Source organism: Setaria italica, chromosome I (assembly GCF_000263155.2).
Source record: "Setaria italica strain Yugu1 chromosome I, Setaria_italica_v2.0, whole genome shotgun sequence".
Classification (NCBI taxonomy): Eukaryota; Viridiplantae; Streptophyta; class Magnoliopsida; order Poales; family Poaceae; genus Setaria; species Setaria italica.
Window position 1 is genome coordinate 26,211,738 of NC_028450.1, and position 13,773 is coordinate 26,225,510.

The 13,773-nt window shown below is 43.8% G+C and overlaps 1 protein-coding gene across 1 annotated transcript; it reads left to right on the top strand.

Moving 5' to 3' along the window:
* Positions 1 to 650: 650 nt before the first annotated feature.
* On the top strand, positions 651 to 2,817 carry LOC101786880. The gene is made up of 3 exons (XM_004952603.4): positions 651 to 834; positions 1,844 to 2,016; positions 2,398 to 2,817. The coding sequence occupies exons 1-3, from the start codon at positions 654 to 656 to the stop codon at positions 2,563 to 2,565; spliced, it is 522 nt and encodes a 173-aa protein (XP_004952660.2). The 5' UTR covers positions 651 to 653; the 3' UTR covers positions 2,566 to 2,817.
* The last annotated feature ends 10,956 nt before the right edge of the window (positions 2,818 to 13,773 follow it).

A 13,773-nucleotide genomic window follows, 5' to 3' on the forward strand; every position in this document is an offset into this window, starting at 1 on the left:
GTGCAATCTGATCACGTTGTACTAAATGTAGATGAAATCAAAAATTAATTACACAGTTTTGTTGTATTTTGCGAGACGAATCTTTTGAGCCTAAGGGGGCGTTTGGATGTCAGGGGCTAAACTTTAGTCCTGTCACATCACACGTTCGGATGCTATTTAGAAGGACTAAATATGAGCTAATTATAAAACTAATAGCAGAACCCCTAGGCTAAATCGCGAGACGAATCTATTAAGCCTAATTAATCCATCATTAGCGAATGGTTACTGTAGCACTACATTGTCAAATCATGAACTAATTAGGCTTAATAGATTCGTCTCGCGATTTAGCCTAGGGGTTGTGCAATTAATTTTATAATTAGACTATGTTTAATACTCTTAATTAGTGTCCAAACATCCGATGTGGCAGGGGCTAAAATTTAGCCCCTCCCTGCCAAACACCCCCTAATTACTCAATGTTTGGACAATAATTTATAAATACAAATGAAATTCTACAGTTACGTATTTATGACAAAATGCAAACTTTGCCCCACTCAATTAAACGAGACAAAAAAAAATTCCGAACAACCTCCCGGCGTCACATCGTCCAGACCTGTGGTGTGGGCCCCGCGCCCGCGGCCGTTCTCCTCCCCCGTTCCGTTCCCCGCATTTTCTTCATGTTTTCTCTTTCCTCTCCCCTCTTTCACTTCCTCCTCCCAAGTCCCAAGCAACCGCTTCTCTCCGGCCGGGCCGCCGCAGCCGCCGTCTCGGCGCGCCCTCGCCGTACTAGCCCTCGAGTTCTACGGTCGTTGGGGGAGGCGTCGCCCGCTGCTTCCTCGGCCGATGAGCCGCTGCCCTGTGAGCTATCCTCTCCTCTCCTCTCCTATCGTCGCCTTCCCCCACACGCCCGCTCAGTTCATTGCTTCATCTCGCCGCATGGCGCGCTTCGGTCCCTGCTCCTGCGATCGTAGTAGTGTTATGCCAACGGATTAGAGTGCTCCCTGTACGACAGTGTCTGTTAAATTTGCTCGTGTTGGCGTGCCTCGACCTGGTTGCCCCAAAATTTCCTCCAGTTTTTTCCCCTTTTTGTGGGATTTTAGGTCTCTTCCTTTAATCGAGCACGCGCTTTTTTTCCCCCTATCATGCGCCTGCGACGAGAATTGGATTTCACCGGTTGCTAATCGCGTGAGGCTTCTTAGTCCTGTCAAGGCCTTTCGACTGATTCTGAAATTGCTATTGAGTTGCTTATTGCAGCTGTTCAGCGTCAGTATAGCAATTATTAAAACAATTATTGTCATTACCATGGGGCATACTCTTCCACTTCAGTCACGTGTGGTAGGGAAATCCTTCAATAACCGAACAGCTTACTGGTTCAGATAGCATCGATGTGACTTACCTCTTCCAAGCTGCATGGTGAACAAAGCGGGCAGCCTGCCTTTTTCTCTTTTGATCCTTTTGCAGCTCCTGTTTCCGATTTGGAACGTCCTTGGTTAGTGTCTCTTAGTGGGTCGAATTAGATCAGGTGAGAGTTGAGTTAGATGAGTATGAGCTGAGAAACTTGTTAAAATCTGGCAGCGTTTTAAGTCTCTGTCTCTCTTTTGTGGTTGTAATGGTAGCTGGCATCCCTAGCAGTCGATCATTGTAATGTGCTCTGTTATGCTTTCATATAAAGCTGGGAAAGTTGCCTTTGCTTGAGAAAAAAGTGACTTATCTCATATGTAGCTACTGGGGAAAAGGAAAGGAGAGCTCATGATTTTTGTTTGCGTGCTTTCTGTTTACTTTCCTAGATTCATTTTTAAAGTGATTTGCAATATTCAGATGAATGATGATGTCCTAGGAGTAATATGTTCATTGATCATGTTTTTAGGTTTCCTCTCGTACAATACAATGGTGTCAAGGCCTGTAGTGCTTGTCTTTCTGTTGGTGATTCTCATAGTTACATCCCAGTTTGAATGGAAGCAACAGCTTGTCAATGAGTTGGAATCTACAACTCGCAACCATCAACATATTTCAAGTAGAGAAGAGCTTGTCAAGGATAAGGTGAGCCACTGTTTGTATCTGAATATTTTAAGTGAGACTTTTTTGAGTTTTAGATTGTGCAGAATTTTTCCACAAATTGATCTGAGATGAAAAACAGCTACGTAAATAGCAGCGCTCTAACAATATGCTACTTATTGTTTCCTATATCTTATTTTCATGGTAAATATATACCACCGGTGGAGAGACAAGCTCAGGAACCTTATATTTTTTATATTTATATGTTATTGGCCCTGCACATAGTGAAGATTATTGTATTGCTTAGAAAGAAGATTATTTTATACAAGACAATTGGAAGTTTCCCTGGCATCCATAGGAATGTTGCTTGATATTGTTTTTGTAGGTGCCTGTACAAATTTGGCTATAACCTTATACTTGTTTCAGATAATCTTATCTCAAGAAAAGATGATTCAGAAATTGAATGACTTCATCCAGAATCTTCAGCAACAGTTGGTGCAATGCCGTGAAAATAATAAGACAATCCATTCTTCTGGGACTTCTTTAACATCTTATATTAGTGAAATCCAGAGGCACCAGATGATGGATGATTGATAATGTTGTGAGCTATGTGGATAAAAAAAAAAGATGGGATATTGACAAAGTCATGCTGGCAGCGAATTTCTCCCAGTAAAAGCAGTTATAATGTAGTATTAGCCTTCACAGAATAGTATTAGATCAGTTGCAAAGCAAAAAGAATGCTGATCTTGAGAATCTGTGTAATTGTATTTTCCTTTTGTTATGATTGACATCTATATATTTTTATGACATAAACTTTATATTCTATCCTCCATAAATTTTGCCATCTGAGAGTGTTTTTGAAAGTGTAAATTGCTCTTTAATGTGTGCTCTGGCATTAGCTCTGAATCAGTAGACTGATGTGGCAGGACAGAGCTCTCCAGATAGGAGAGGACTCTGGTTTGGCATGTTACAGCCTCCATTTGTCCCCATTTCATAGCATGCTGCAACCTTTTTACTAGAACGGATCTGTTCTATTGTCGACAGATTTCACGGTACGATTTTCACATTTATGTAGCTTCAATCGTTTTGGCAATATTTCCAATGCTTTAATTTCAGCAGAATTTCTAGCATATGCTGTTTTCGCATGTGATTCTTACTGTAGGAGTGTTTCTTGATGTGGAGGTCAGGGGATATAGGTGAAATATGCAGACACCGTGGCCGTAGTGTGGAGGTTATAGTCTGTTTAATTGACATAGTAAAGGATCCAATGCCACATGTTTTCTGGTAATAACTTATTACTATACTAATATCTGGATACATTATCGGTAATGTTGAATACTGTGCCAATACTTCTCTTGTCAGTCCTGGGTTATGACTTATGTTTGCCTTGTACATTTTAAGTTTTTAACTGAAGAAGTAAGAAGGATGCTGATTATAAGTATATTCTGTTTAAACTTCAGTTCGATGATACTACACAATGGTTTTTCCGTGCTTTGAGATTATCTGATAACTTTTGTGGCATTCATCTATATGTCTTACATCACTCGAGGCCTCAACCTCCAGGGTATTTGTGGCATTCATCTATATGACTTACATCACTCAAGGGCTGAAGGGTAAATGCATTGAGGTTAAAGTCTTATTTGGTTCGTCGACATTACTCCTAGTTCATCAATGCTGAACTGAAACGTTTTAATGCCTTTTGCTAGGTCCGCATCTCTTGTTTGAGCAGCAATGTTTGAAAAGGAGCTGTCGGTATGCCATCTACTTAAGTGGCTGTAACCGTCTAACAGCCTCATGCTTAGCTTTTGAGCATCCAAGGCTAAATAGTACTTTTCATGATGTGCTCACTTGGGGACATTTGCTTCGGTTTTTGCTAGTACTAATCTCTTGCAGTTGAAGCAGGTTGTACTATAAGGCATTCATGTTGATGAGTCTGCCTGCTCCCACTGTTTACGCAGGTGCCGTTGAAGGGCTGGAATGCTATCCTTAGACGAAATGGAGGTAATAACACTGTTGACGAATTGATAACATCAAGCTACTTCTTAAGTTTGACGCTTAGACTCTGAGCGATGATTACAACTTTATCAGTGACACTGATGTCTGTATGGTGCTTGCATTCATCTGTTTACAAGGCTTACCTGCACATTTATCTTGTTCATCTGTGCAGTCACATATCCTCTCTTTTTAATACGGTTAATGTTGCATGAACCGGGAATCATTTTGCTGTTTTTTCTTAGTTTTGTAACAAGGCTATCAGCTAACCGCACCCTTGTTGCAGTCTTTCAGATGTGCGATGTGGGTAAATTCCGAGGCCACGCATATCTACCCAGGATAAACAAGGTAGAAAGGTCTGGAGAAATCTGCTTCTGTACGGCTGGAAGCTCGGCAATGCTTGTGTCGCTTCATCATGGAAGAGTTGCTCAGTTGCCATCAATGTTCTGTAGCTCTGCTCCTGGTTTCATTAGAGCAGGTGTTTTGCAGATGTCCCTGTCTGGGGGAACCTCTGTGATGGAGTAATTATCTGCAGAAATACGATAGGTCAATATGGCCAAATACTGTGCGGCCTGTGCCCAGTGGCGGTGATCAATCTTGTTCAATGTTCATGGGCCATGATCTGACCTGACCTGACCTGCCTATGACAATCACATAGATGCTACTTCTGTGGTCCATTATGTCGGGCCTATCCGCTTATAAGCGGCTTATCGGTGGAAATAAGCGAGAATTCCACCAAATGCTTTGCTTATTTCCACCGATTCTCGCTTATGTGGTAAGCCGCTTCAACGATTTGAACTACGAGAAGCGAAAAGCGAGAAGCGAGAAAATCTTCGCTTAGATTATAATCCAAGCGTACAAATAGGGCCTTGATTTGGATCTGAGATACGGGAGCCCCTATCTCCCTGCAGTAGTTTGATGCGTCTGCCCTGTGTGCTGTTAAGGTGTAACATTTGCATCTGGTGTTGGATGTTGAGCAGCACTGTCATCTACTGCCTTCGTCCCAAATTATTATTCGTTTTAGCTTTTCTAGATATATAACTTTTGTTATGTATCTAAAAAAAGTCAATACGAATAGTAATTTGGGACGGAGGGAGTACACTGGTTCTTCTGGTGCATGCTCCGTGTAAGCTGGGGTCCTATAAGCAGCAGAGCGAGTCAGTTGCTGTTGTGTATGTAGCTGGAGATGGGCAGGGATAGATGAGAAGAACCTTGGTTGCTGCTACTGCAAATGTGGCCTCCAATTCTCAGCCATCCAAATACAATCCCACCGCCAAGAAGCAAGCTGCTGCTGCTTCCTTCTTCATGTTAGAAGAGTGAGTAATGGTGGTTGGACTCGGATACATTGGTCATGGCCCATTTCATGGATCTGAACAGCTCTTATGGTCCATTTTGTGGCAAATAAAGATGATCTACTTGTGGACAGGAACATTGTTAATAGTGTTCTGAACCCATGCTACTGTTGGCATGCACACACCAGACCAGACTCTGCTCTTCCGGGTCAAGGAGCTGTATAACTGTATCACGCTTTTGATCAAACAATATCAGTATCTCACACATCAGCAGCACTAACAGCCTACATCAACGTCAAGGGGGATTGCTGATTCTGCGCTGGGTCCACCACAATCATATCCGTTCAGCGGGATGCGCGGCGCAGGCAGACGCGCTCGTGCGAGAGCACTCGTGCGCACGAGTCCTCTTCCATGTTCGGACGCGGCATGTCGCCGCACATGTCTACACCACCACCAAGCACGCACCGGCAACTCACCCATCCTTAACATTTACTCCGTACTCTGTTGGATTGGATGGTAAACTAGGCGAGATCGCGTGACATGAAACGAAAGCTTGTGCTAGGGATTTCACTTCACACGCTACTCTAGCCGACGAAGTAAACGGAATTGAATGAGTATTTAGCGTAGGAGTTGACCTTAGGTTCATCAGATTACTTTATACGCATTAGTCGTACTAGCTGCATTCAAAGTGTATGGACTTAACCTCGGGAGGATTTAATTGCGGTGTCTGCACATTGAGTGAGTCCACCATCTTAAGATTAATGCGCTGTCTGCACACCCATGCATCGGCGAGAGCGTTCGAGTCCACAATCTTAATTTCAAGCAAGACTAGAAATATTTGGCCGGTTCCCGTTCGATTTTGTAGTTATGGGTTGAAAATAAGACTTCTACTACGGTTGACGGGTGAAAATAGAACTTTATTTCCTAATGAAAAAGAGCTCTTTTACGGTGCACAATACTAGGCTATAACTACTGTTAAAAAAATGACTACTATAAAAATATCCGACGGTCAAGATTAATTGTATACTACTGAAACATTCACTTGTGGTATGGTTAGTATACATAAGTATTATATGTAGTATAAGGGTATCATGGTAAAAGAACATAGATGATATCACTATAATTTTATTTTTGACATTAGCATAAAGTTTAAAAGAACATTCCATTTTGAAATGTCACCTTTTACAATGTAATAATTACTAAATTATCCATAATAATGAATAGTTAGATTTTATATATGCTATATCCACTAAGTAGTAGTATTGTGTACTATAAAAGAGCTCAATGAAAAAATACAATACAAATGCAAAAATTTATATGTGGACAAGACACTACGAAGACAAGAGCTACGATCGACAGATGCAACTGCAGTGCAGTGGGGCATCTACGAAGTGGCCAATAATAGTAGGAAGGTAGCTAAAGAAGAGGACGCCGGGGTTTAGCCAGCCCAGCCTTTACCCCGAACACCGACGCTAGCTTGCCTGGTTTCAACGTTAGTAATTACTAACAAGCACCCTAGAATCATGGCTATTGGTGGCAAATTATCTGCAGGCTTACTCGATCCCGAGGCTGATTGCATAAGCGTCCGTTTTGTGCAATGACTATTTTAAGGGATCCTAAAACTTGTTTCGACAGGAACTAAAATTTTCTTTTAAAAAAATCGCAAACAACACATTCATACAACTCTGTTTCAACAAGGTTTTATGAGCTCTTTATTCATAAGTGAAGTTCCATGAAAGTGAGTTGGAACCATTTGATCTTTAGCGGAGTTTAACAAACCGATTGTACCATGATTTATTTTAGTCTGCCTTAGGGCCTGTTTGGATACCTCATGTTAAAGTTTAATAAGTGTTAAAATTTTAACACTCTCAAATGGAGTGTTAAAGTTTAACACATTGGGGTGTTTGGATGGTGTGTTAAACTTTAACACCTTTGATGGAAAATGACTCTATTGCCTCCTCATTTATGGCCGGTGGAGAGAGAGGGAGGAGAGAGAAGGGGGCAGTGGTGGAAAAAAGTGAAGAGGGGGACCACTTTTAACAAGTTTAACAACTTTTAATACCCCCTTGAGGTGTTAAAGTTTTTGGGGTGTTAAACTTTAACACCTAAGTTTTAACACATCTGTTTGGATCTCAAAGTGTTAAAAAGTGTTAAAAACTAGGGTGTTAAACTTTAACACCCTCAATCCAAACATAATAGGAACTTTTAGCGTGTGGTACTCCCATTTTATCAACAGTGAACAATCGCTGGGTATAAAGTTCGAGTACCATTCTACCCATTTAGTCTTGATGTCTATCGCACACGCGGGAATAGTAAAAACACAAGGCAAGGCATTGGTCTGATGACATTTAGCTATAGCCCGCTATAGACAAAGTATCACTATTTTTTCTCATGTAGTACAATTTAGTCGTTATAGCCCGCTATAGTTTCATTTAGCTCGCTATTAGCTGTTTCAGAATCCAGTCGTTAAATCTCCTTGGCCTGCTATTTAGAACTATGATATGCACGGGCGTATTATAGCCCTCCTATTCGTGAAGAACAATCTTTGGAGGAGACACGGAAGAAATCCCGTTAGTATGTACTGACAAGTGGGGTAATTTATTTATGACATGTAAATCCGCAGGCAAGGGCAAGGCACTCTCAGGTCTCAGCGTTCCCCTGTTCCGAGACTAGTTGAGAACACCGAGCACGGGACCAAACAGTGCCCAAACCCAGGTCCATTTTCAGGATGATCGCAGGGAACATGTTGGTAGACCGTAACGAGACATCCAATCGAGCCTGCCTTAAACACCACTAGTCCCCCGTTGATTCGGAATTTGCCGGTGAACGATACAACTATTTTATCAGAAATAAATTAAGCTAGCCGAATGGCATTCTCTAAAACTAGCAAGCAAAGAAGGTACTAAATCTAAAAGACTCGATCTTTGACTCTTTGTACTCCAGAATGCACGGGCTTGCATTGTATAGATCGAGTATGATCTACGGCTAACTCAAGACTCAAGATCGAGCTAGCCCTGTGAACAAAACCCCTGTCCATCTCCCTTGTTCTAACGAGTTTAGACCCCTACTAAACTTTAACACCTGTCATATCGGATGTTTGATACTAATTAGGAGTATTAAATATAATCTAATTGTAAAACTAATTGCACAGACGTAGTCTAATTCGTGAGACGAATCTATTAAACCTAATTAGTCCATGATTTGACAATGTGGTGCTACAATAACCATTTGTTAATGATGGATTAATTAGCCTTAATATATTCGCCTCGCGAATTAGACTGCATCTGTGCAATTAGTTTTGTAATTAGCTCATATTTAATTCTTCTAATTAGCATCCGAACATCCGATGTAACCCTGCTAAAGTTTAACCTCTCGTATCCAAACGTCCTCTCAAGCTAATGAGGCAGGCACGAAGCTAATGAAGCGAGCACATGCGTGCCGGACGCAACGTCTGCTCCTCCTGCACGAAGATGTAACAAGTCAACCGTGGAATTCAATAGCTGGTGCGAAGCATTGATAGGCATCGCCATTTGGCCATAGCAAGCTGGAAAAAAAGGAGGGGGAGATATGACAGGGGTTTTAAGCAAAGAAGTGACGTTCTTCTTAATGTGTGCGCGTCACAAGGAATTGAAGACGCATCATTCACTGTGTACGCATAGCACTTGGTCGTGAGAAAATGGAAGGAAAATATCGGAATGGGCGGTGGAGTACTAGTGACGTTTTTAAGTGGATATATATAGTTGGGATGTCATATTTTGATAAATCGTTCATACGTTGCTTGATTCATGGTCTTCGTATTACGGAAATACTATAGAAACCCTAATCCATGAGTCCACCAATGTGTTTCAAATGCCGGTTTGATAGAGTACGTATCGCTACGGTTCATGACAAAGATCAAAACAAATATTCACTCATGGAAAAACCACATCGATGGAATACTACACGTCTACACCTTCTCAGCTTAGGAGGTGAAGGTCTAAGAAAGGAAGGTGCTATTGCTGGCGGAGGTATGTGTGAACCTAAGAACATCAGCAAAATGACTAGCATTCATTTTTTGTTTTATTTTTGTGCTTTCGGTGCGGCAGTGCCTGTTCTAAAATCAGCAATGATAGCGCCTACCTAAACTTTGAACCGTTGGATTTATATATCAAAACACCTACTTAGGTTTAGTTTGGCATGGCTCCAACTCCACCATTTTTCGCTCCAACTTCAAACTCCAGCTGGAGCTAGTTTTGTATGGAGTTAGGGCTATATAGATGGGGGTGTTTGGCTAGAAGGGTGATCAGCTCCAAAAAAGAAGGTTCTCACAGTAGATTGCTATTGTTACCCTTGGTTGTGAGTCCTAGGTGTAAGTCTCAATCTGGAAAAATCCCCTCCATCCTTATCTTCTTTCTGTTGTGCTCCATGAACTACCTTCCCGGGCTGGCCGAAGCTCTGGCCGTGCGGTAGCGCAGGGTGCATGACGGCGACACACTGGTTGGACACCAATGGCGTGCGAGATGGCTGGAGGCGGCGCGGGGGCTGGACGTGGGGTGGGGGAGGGAGGGGGCGAGGTGGGTGGCAGCTGGACGGGGGGCGGCGAGCGGGGTAGGCGACGATGGTGCGTGAGGTGGGTGGTGGAGGGCGGGGCGGGCGCTGGCGCATGGCCGACGGCGGTGTTGGAGGTAGGTGGCGGCACGCAGGCGCTAGGGGCTGGCGACACGTAAGATGGTGACGGGGGAGAAGGGGAGAAAGAATAAAAACGAACCATTTTCTTGTGTAATCAGTAGTAGTGGCGGGTAATTATGCCCAACTCCACGTCTAGGTTCACTTCAAAGGGGTTTGGAGCCGGAAAAGAGGTGCTCCAAGCATGTGTTTGGTTTTGGGACCAAGTGGAATGGGTTGGGTTCGTCCCATTTTTGTAGGTTGGGTTCAACCCATCTCATGTTTGGTTAGGAGGGATGGATCTATTCTTGTTTTTTGTTTGGTTGGAGGGGTTAAGAGGAATGGGATGGATGCCATTTTAACGATGTTAGCAACAGCTACCAGTGGACCCCATATGTTATTCGTGGGGCCCACCTGTCATCCACCCGAGCCTTATCTCTTTTTGCGCAGAGGCCCTGTCTGTCTCACCATCCACCGCTACCTCTGTACCTCCTCAGCTCCCATGCTCCGCCGCCTCCCCTCGGCCCTAGCACCGTCGGCCTTCGTGGCCCCTGCTCCATGGCCCCCGCTCGGCCCTAGCACCGGCAGCCTCCACGACTCCCTGCTCCACCACCTCCCCTCATCCTCTTGCTCCACTGCCTCCACTCGACGCCATCGCCGATAGTCGATGTGGGGGCCTTACTCTGAAGGTCCCGCTGATTACCTGTATTAGTCCCTAGATTAGTAGGCTAATACAGATCTCATCATAGATTAGTATCATAATAATAAAAGACGCATAAAATCATAGAAAATAAGTTTCACCTTACGTAGAGGAGAGCGGTGCAGATACCCATTCCTCAAGAATGAATTTAGAGCATCAAATAAGTCCTAGCCCTGTACAAATGAAAGCAAGTCTGAATACACTTATGAATGGCATTCAGCATATCCTAGCATTGAAATTATATTAAATGCAGGGGGAGATCAAGGAAAGGATATGAGCTTTGATGTTAATAATAAACCTATTTTATGCAAGGTGAGGTGAGTTTTGAAAAAAGGAGAAGAGAAAGAAAGTATATTTTAAGTTGTTGGCCTTGCAAGGGGAATCTTACCTCCCCTACCAGTTCCCAAGTTTTAATAAGCATCAGAGATCGTTAGGGTCCTTTTGGTTTGGCTTACGCCTTATTCCAAATTACTCTCTTAGGGCCTCGGCCACTACCATACTCAAGTTATAATGCTAATCAATGGGAGCTTGGACTATGTGGGCACGTAACGTGAGCCTCGGCTATCCAGATAGATTATACTCTACACAGAGGTGTACACTTTATCCATACGTTTGATCAGCCCACACCTTAGCTTCACGCGGTATTGACCTAGGAGACCCATGCCCACCAGCATTTATTTCTAGACAACATTCTCTAATTCCATCCACAGGTACGACTAGGGTCTAAACAGGGGCCATACTACATCCATACATGGACACTATCCTGGGAAACAGATGCATCATAATGTGGCATACAATGCCATCAGGTCCTTTGGACCTCAACCTATGACCTGTGCTGACTGGATCTGGGACTATGCGAAGGTCCTGCTCCAGCCTACCTGTTGCCCGCGGTAGCCCCTTGGGATGGTTTACTAAGTTCAGCTAGTGGGGTGTGAATTAAGACCTCACATGATTAGGCACTCCCAAAGGTTGTACCTTTTTAGCACGTATGGTTGCATGTTTCATTAAAAAGACTTTCCCGCAAGCCGGTCCTTACATGACCGAAGTAAGCATTGGGGAAGGATCCTCCATCGAGGCTGCCCGCTTACTCCCATGTCCTGTTCTTAAGGGTTTCTAACTCTTTAGTCGATTCATTTTATTAAAATCACATCATCTAGGGTTTTTCATAAAAATATAATGATTGTGGTATTTCCAAGGTATGATTCTTGATCATCGATCTAGTCGAGATCGGGGTCATTAATATGATTTTTGGCTAGCAATAGCTTCAATTCAAGGCGAGAGAGAATAGAAGGATTACCCTTATAGTTTTTAGAAATCATGCAAGTCAAATTATTATCTTGGTATATTTTATTATCTATAACTATAGGACAAAAATATGATTAGCGAGGTTGGTGCTAGGACTTGCTTCATTAACATTTCCTAAGTTGACCAGGGTCTTGATTTCTCGTCTTCCAGATCCTTAGCTTCTTGTTGGAGCCTGGTCAGGCTAACGCGTCTACTTGTCTTCTTGGACGGTCGGCACTTCGGCTTCATACCTTCTGGATCCTTGGCTTTCGGCCGGGTCTTTGTCACGTCCTCAGATCACACAAGCATATAAACAAACAAATAAATATACAATTAATTCTAGCAATCAATGTACGACTAAAGAAAATGGAAAAGAACGATTGATGGATGTTTTGGGAATTATCAAATTTCTAAGGATAATCCCTGGATAAAAGATGAATGGTTTATTAATTATTGAGAAATAAGTTTCTAAATAATTAATCGATATAATTGTGGAATATCTAAGAGAATTTGAAGAAATTAGGAATGGATTTTCTAGGGTTCTGGATGAGCGGCATAACGGCTAGGGTTTAATCGATATCTAGGGTTCGAATTGGGCGGCATATCGGCTAGGTTAGGTCAATATATGTGGTTTGGATTGGGTAGCACAACGACTAGGTTTTGGTGTAGATTCTAGGAATAATTTGGATGTTGGGTGGTGAGTGAATTTCAAGGCTAAGAAACTTGTACGACAAGTTCGGCTTCGACCCTACGGCGGGTGGAGCTGGCCAAGTTTCCTTATCCTAGGATAGGGGTGGAACTTGAGAGCTTGTGCGACACGTGAGTCTGTCCTGATACTAGGGGACAGTACACATGGCTAATAGACGTAGTCGGGCAAGATCAAGTGAAAGCCAGAGAGCTTGCACGACAACTCACTTCGACCACTAGGGTAGAGCTCGGGCAAGATCAAGCGGATGGATAATCAAAGCTAGAGCTTGCTCGACAGACTCACTTCGGCCACTGAGGCAGAGCCTAGGCAAGGAGACCAAACATGGGCATGGGAATAGGCTTGGATGGCTCTAAGATATTTTTAGAAATTTTTCTAGGGTTTTTGGAATATGAGTAAGAGGCGAACTTCTAGGTACGCTTATAAAGGGTTTTTATTTATGTGGAAGTTGTCTCTATATAAAAATAATTTATTTGAGGTGCACAATGGAAAAGAAATGCATGTATATGTTTCTAATTTTGTGTAGGATTTTTGAGTATTTTGGGGGAATTTTTGGGATATGGTAAGGGCTCTAAGTGCGAGTTTGGGTATACTATCGGGGTGCACCTAGCAATTACCTATTGGCTAACGCAGAGGGGAGAGGGCTACGGCCACTAGGCTGTGGACCCATGGTCCTAGGGTCGTCAACTAGGGCGCGGCTAGTGCCTTGGGTTCTTGTGAGCCGGGTTCATGGGCGAGAGGGGAGGGGAGCAGGACGGTGGGACGGACGGCGTCAAGGGTCGGGCTCGCACGTCTGGGTGAGTGTGAGAGAGATCTAGATGGAGGAGGGGGGGACGGAGTTTGACAGGCCGTACTGGTTCGCTCGGGGCCGGGTGTCGCCGCCAGGGCACCATGCGCGCCCCCAGCCATAGCGTCGGGAGCTCGATAGAATGGCGCTCCAGGTCACCGCCGGCCTCGCGGCTCGAGCCAGGAGGAAGAGGAGGCCATGGCAAACTCGCCTGGCTTGTTGGGATGGCGAGGGAGAGGCTAGGGTGGTCGCGGCCGCTAGGGGATAGCAGACCCGGACGACCTTGGGTGTGGGGTGCTCCGATGAGGGGGTGGGGCGCTATTTATAGTCGCCGGGGGGTGCTTGCGTGGGCACCACATCGCGTCGGTGTTGCTTCGCGCCGAAGGAAGGAGAGAGG

Coding starts and splice junctions, on each gene's coding strand:
- LOC101786880 (XM_004952603.4), top strand. CDS start 654: ATGTTTTCTCTTTCCTCTCCCCTCTTTCACTTCCTCCTCCCAAGTCCC. Junction 835..1,843: donor GGCCGATGAGCCGCTGCCCT/GTGAGCTATCCT, acceptor TCATGTTTTTAG/GTTTCCTCTCGTACAATACA. Junction 2,017..2,397: donor AAGAGCTTGTCAAGGATAAG/GTGAGCCACTGT, acceptor TACTTGTTTCAG/ATAATCTTATCTCAAGAAAA.